The sequence below is a fragment of the Peromyscus leucopus genome, chromosome 7 (genome assembly GCF_004664715.2).
Source record: "Peromyscus leucopus breed LL Stock chromosome 7, UCI_PerLeu_2.1, whole genome shotgun sequence".
In the NCBI taxonomy this organism is placed as follows: domain Eukaryota; kingdom Metazoa; phylum Chordata; class Mammalia; order Rodentia; family Cricetidae; genus Peromyscus; species Peromyscus leucopus.
Window position 1 is genome coordinate 35,339,547 of NC_051069.1, and position 5,921 is coordinate 35,345,467.

Below are 5,921 nucleotides of genomic sequence, written 5' to 3' on the forward strand. Positions count from 1 at the left end.
ATTAGTGATAAATAGTGAAGTGTTTCAATACTGGAGTCTAAAAATAATAATAATTCAAATTAGCTAGGAAGCACTTGTTGACTCTATAACACACGCAACTACCCATCAAATATGGCAGGAAAGTGGTAAAAAAATAGAGAATGTTGCCTTGTACTAAGCTTCAAGACCTCTAAAACCCCAGAGACTGGTCCTTTTGTCAGCAAGAAGCAGGATGTGGAGAAGATGCATCAGTCATAACCAGGGCAACTCATCAAGTGTTAAATGCAGAAAACCAGCTGCTCCAAGCAGGGCAAGGACTGCCCCTCACAAGCTCCTTCTCTCTCACCCCACAGGACTCCCATCTAGGCACAATGGCTGCAGAAAATCACTCCATGGTGACAGAGTTCATCCTCAGGGGGTTAACTAACAAGCCAGAGCTCCAGCTGCCTCTCTTTCTCCTCTTCCTGGGGATCTACATGGTCACCATGGTGGGAAACCTGGGCATGATCACCTTGATTGGACTCAACACACATCTTCACACACCCATGTACTTCTTCCTCAGCAACTTGTCACTTGTGGATCTCTGCTACTCCTCTGTCATTACCCCCAAAATGCTCATCAACTTTGTATCTCAAAGAAACCTCATCTCCTATGGGGGGTGCATGTCACAGCTCTACTTCTTCCTTGTATTCGTCATTGCTGAGTGTTACATGCTCACTGTGATGGCCTATGACCGCTATGTGGCCATCTGCCACCCCTTGCTTTACAACATCATCATGTCTCCTGCCCTCTGCTCCCTGCTGGTAGCTTTTGTCTATGCCATAGGACTCATTGGCTCCACAATAGAGACTGGCCTTATGTTAAAACTACACTATTGTGAGGACCTCATCAGCCACTACTTCTGTGACATCCTCCCGCTCATGAAGCTCTCCTGCTCTAGTACCTATGATGTGGAGATGGCTGTCTTCTTTTTAGCTGGATTTGACATTGTTGTCACAAGCTTAACTGTACTCATTTCCTATGCATTCATCCTGTCCAGCATCCTTCGCATCAGCTCCACCGAGGGCAGGTCCAAAGCCTTCAGCACCTGCAGCTCCCACTTTGCCGCTGTGGGTTTGTTCTATGGATCCACTGCATTCATGTACTTAAAGCCTTCCACAGCCAGTTCCCTGGCCCAGGAGAATGTGGCTTCTGTGTTCTACACCACAGTGATCCCCATGCTCAACCCCTTGATCTACAGCCTGAGGAACAAGGAGGTAAAGGTTGCCTTGGACAAAACACTGAGGAGAAAACTCTTTTGATGTAAATGTTGATCTTTCTCCATGTAATAGTAAGTGGTTGTAAACACTTGGAAAAAATGTACTCTGAAAGCCTACTCAACTGAGAACAAGAAGCAAGCACTTCTCTCCATGGCTGGGCACATGCCTCATCTCTTGTTCCTCATTCTCATCTTCTCTTCTATTGTTTCTATTTGTAACTACTCAAATTTAAGGTCACTTTTCTTATAATTGTGATCTTTCTCCTCATATAAGGCCAATGGTAAGCAATTTAAAATTTTTATTCTCTGATATTTTCATATATGTATATAATGTATATTGATCATGTCCATCCCCCATCCCCACCCTATTCTCCTTCCTATCACCCTTGATATAGCTACCTCCCACTTTCATGTCCTTTCCTTTTTTTTAATAACCAACTAAGCCCAGTTAATGCTCCTCACACACACATTAGTGTGTGGCCAGCCAAATGAGCATGGGTCACCTACCAGCAAATTTCACACAAATTCCTTTAGTCAATGGAATCTAATTTACTTCTAGGGTACTAGCTACAAGTGATTCTGGAAAATGCAGTTTTAAGCCCAAATAGAATATGGGTCAACAGGACGGTGGGACAATCTCACCTAAGTAGATTTTTACTCATTCTGTCATAACCTTCCCGCAATGTAAGATGGAATTTCTACCACTATTGATCTTCTCTAATTATAGCTAAAGGCAAGAGAACATCTCTGCTTCCTCAAAATGAGAACTCTTCAAGCAAAGAAGAAAAGGTGGAAGCAGAGGTGTAACTCCTCTGAGTCAGAGCGCATGCCTAGAGAGAGAGAGGCAGTGAATTGGGTTGATTTAACCAGTTTCACAATTTACTTAAATTGAGTTTAATTATTTCTAATCTGCAAATAGGGCAATACCAGGAAAAGAGAATTTGGTGTTTTATAAAAGCCAATACAATCAGATCCGAATCTGTAGAATGAGTTATTTCCACAATAACATGCTGCTTCTTAGTTTAAGTTACTTAACCAAAGTAAAGTCCTAGAGAGAAAATTTGTGAAACATTGAACACCTTGCTAGAATGTCCATGGTTTTTGGCCCAAGAAAGTTCTCTGTCATCAGAGGTAGGACATTCGATTTTCACTACCTGATTAGTAATTACTTTTCACTTTTAAATTGTTTCTATTCATAGAGTAGACTCCATAATACTTCGAACCACCCCATCAACAACAGCACCCTCACGTTATACAGAACACCGTCGACGAGAAGATCATAAATTCTTTCTCATTAACCCTGTCTTTACTTACTTTATTACACGCATAAAAATACCTTTCATTCTTTGGAAATGATAAGCTTGATAGTATTGTAATGGCAAATTGCTTTATCAAGTGGATGAATTTCCTTGAAAATGTAGTATTTGAAGATAATTTTACTTTGAAGATCTTTATGCAGCTACTATAACAAAGATAGGCCGTGACACCACCTCAACACCAAATCATTTTCTGCCCTTGTGTTAAAACCATTCAGTTTCTCACACAAATACTTCTGCTTTAGAAAGCCCCTATAATCGGCACAAGTAGTCTGGCATCACTGCTTTAAAAAATTTAAACTAATATTAGTATTTTTGGGATTTCAAATTGATTTAGGAAAATAAGGTGTATTTCTTTAGTGTGTGGTGTTGAGAGTCTAAGACTCTTCACCTAATTGATATGAGAATCCCTTGTGAATTGCTACAAAAAAATACAAGTTTGCCCCTAAATTTATAGGTTTGCAGTATGGACTTTTATTGGACTATAGTCACACATTTTGTGATGTTCAAATATAGTGTTAAGATCACCTATACCCAACTTATCAGATGTATTATTTCTTTTCTCCTTTTACTCTTTTTTTCTCATGAATGAAGGTATAAAGACAGTTCAAGGATATGTTCAACTTTGCATTAAATACAGAAAATATTTGTGCATACAAAGGCTAAAAATACTTAATTTTCCTGGAGGAATCTTTTGATCTACCTGGGACCTGTAAAATATAGCCCCTAAATGATTGCTTAACAGTGAAAGGGTCTTTTGTACTAAACACTTATACAGAATTATATATGAGTGATAGGCTGTATAGGAGACTAATTCAAGGTCATTTTCAGTTCTTCATCTTTTTTAAATATTTTTATTTTATAATTAATTTAATTTTACATATCAGCCACGGATTCCCCTGTCCTCCCTCCTACCACCCCCCAGCTTTCCCACCCAATCCACCCCCAATTCCCACTTCCTCCAGGGCGAAGTCTCCCTTGAGGAGTCAGTCCAGCCTAGTAGGTTCAGTTGAGGCAGGTCCAGTCCCCTCCTCCCTATACCAAGGCTGAGCAAAGTATCTCAGCAGCATAGGCCCTAGGTTCCAAAAAGCCAGCTCATGCACCAAGGACAGGTCCCGGTTCCACTGCCTGGGGGCCTCCTAAATAGTTCAAGCTAATCAACTGTCTCACTTATCCAGAGGCCTGGTCCAGTTCCATGGTGACTCCTCAGCTATTGGTTCACAGTTCATGTGATTCCACTAGTTTGGCTTTTTGTCCCTGTGCTTTTTCCAACCATGGTCTCGATATCTCTTGCTCATATACCTCCTCGCTCTCACTGATTGGACTCCTGGAGCTCCACCTGGGGCTTGGCCATGGATTTCCGCACCTGCTTCCATCAGTCACTGGATGAGAGTTCTATCATGACAGTTAGGGTGTTCGACCATCTGATCACCAGAGTAGGTCAGCTCAGGCACTCTCTTGACCATTACCAGTAGTCTATAGTGGATGTATCTTTGTGGATTTCTAGGGACCTCTCTAGCATTCTGCTTCTTCCTATTCCCATGAGGTCTTCATTTATCATGGTCTCTCTTTCCTTGTTCTCCCACTCTGTTCCTGATCCAGCTGAGACCTCTCACTCCCCTAAGCTCTCTTTCAGTTCTTCATCTTAACCTCAAGAATACAGCTGTACATCACTCCTGAAATGTTCACCCTCTTTAACATCTGTGAAATCCCTTTATCCCATAATTATCTGCTAAATAGGCTGAATCACATATTCCTTCTATTTATTTATTTATTTATTTGTTATTTGCTTTTTTTCAAGACAAGGTTTGTCTGTATAACAGTCCTGGCTGTCCTGAAACCCGCTTTGTAGATCAGGTTAACCTCAAACTCATAGAAATCAGCCTGCCTCTACCTCCCAAGTATTGGGATTAAAGCTATGCGACACCAATGCCTGGCTCTATCTTAGTTTTGATTTTCAGTTGGTGACACTGTCTGACAGTATTAAACATTTCTACATTCACACAGCTAGTGAATAATAGCTGCTCTTATAACCCAAGCTTCAGCTGGCATTTCTGCTGTCAATGGGCTGTTTCCATTTGTGGACATGTTGAAGGAAGCTTTCAGTCCTATCATAGTTGTTCTCTGTAGACAAATTACTAAATGGTCTTATTAAATAAAAAACCTGGAGCCAGATATTGGGGTGAAAACCCGAGAGATCAGAGGAACAGGAAAAGCCACAAGCTAGGCATATTCCTAGATATTTTAATATTTGGAGGCTATTGTGAATAGGAGAGTTTCGATAATCTCCTGCTCAGCATGTTATCAGTATATAAAAGGATTTCTGATTGTTATGAGTTTTGATTTTTATATCTACCACCTTCATGAAAATGTAGATCATTTCCAGAAGTTTTCTGATGGAGTTTTTGGGATCTTTTATATATAATACAAGTAGGAATCATTTGGTTTTTTTCTATATGTAGCCTTTTTACTTGCTTTCTTTTCATGATTATCTTTCACCTCTGTTCTGGTAATTTTCCAATTTGCATTTCTGTCTCTTCACCCCTAGCTCTGACCTTCCATGATTAGTGTCTTTTTGATCCTCACCTGTGAAGATTCTACCAGTGTCTTGTGATGAGTCTGAAATTCACTCCATTGTCCCCTTTCTTCTTTCTTCATTTGTGCCAGAAACAAGTGGATCTGAGTCAAATTGGTTGTTTATCTTCCTCTGTTTAATTTTGACTCAATTAGCTCTCCTTTTTCTAGTTTCCCAAGACAGAAACTTGGATAATTATTTCGTGATCTTTCTCCTATTCTAATATTTATGTTTAATACTATGTTTTCATCTAAGCATTTTTTTGTTTTGATTTTTTTTTTCAAGCAAGAACTTTTCAGATGATTTTATTCTGCATTGTCAAGAGTTTGGACGTGCCTGCCTGATCAGCTGCAGCCCTCTTTTTTGTCAATGTTTTGGGCAATATTGGTAGCCTGCCTAGAGATCATGATAGATAGATAGATGATAGATAGATAGATAGATAGATAGATAGATAGATAGATAGATAGATGATAGACAGATGAGAGAGAGAGATGATAGATGATAGTTGAAGCAGTCTGTTGAAGAAGAATTTCACTTCTTTTTTTTTAATTTGGATTTTTCAAGACAGAGTTTCTCTGTGTAGCCTTAGCTGTCCTAGAACTTACTCTATAGAGCAGTCTGACTTTGAACTAAGAAATCTGCCTGCCACTGCCTCCCAAGTACTGAGAATAAAAGTGTGTGCCACCACCATCATGCCCTCTTAAAACTTTTCTTTAGTTCAAGCTATTTTTAAATGTTGGGATATCTTTCTTTTATCCACATTTTATAACAATGTTTTTTAATATCCATATGT

At 39.6% G+C, this 5,921-nt stretch overlaps 1 protein-coding gene across 1 annotated transcript; it reads left to right on the forward strand.

Moving 5' to 3' along the window:
* The first annotated feature begins 347 nt into the window (after positions 1-347).
* On the forward strand, positions 348-1,280 carry LOC114684930 (olfactory receptor 151). The gene has a single exon (XM_028859479.2). The coding sequence runs from the start codon at positions 351-353 to the stop codon at positions 1,278-1,280; it is 930 nt and encodes a 309-aa protein (XP_028715312.1). The 5' UTR covers positions 348-350.
* Positions 1,281-5,921: the final 4,641 nt, after the last annotated feature.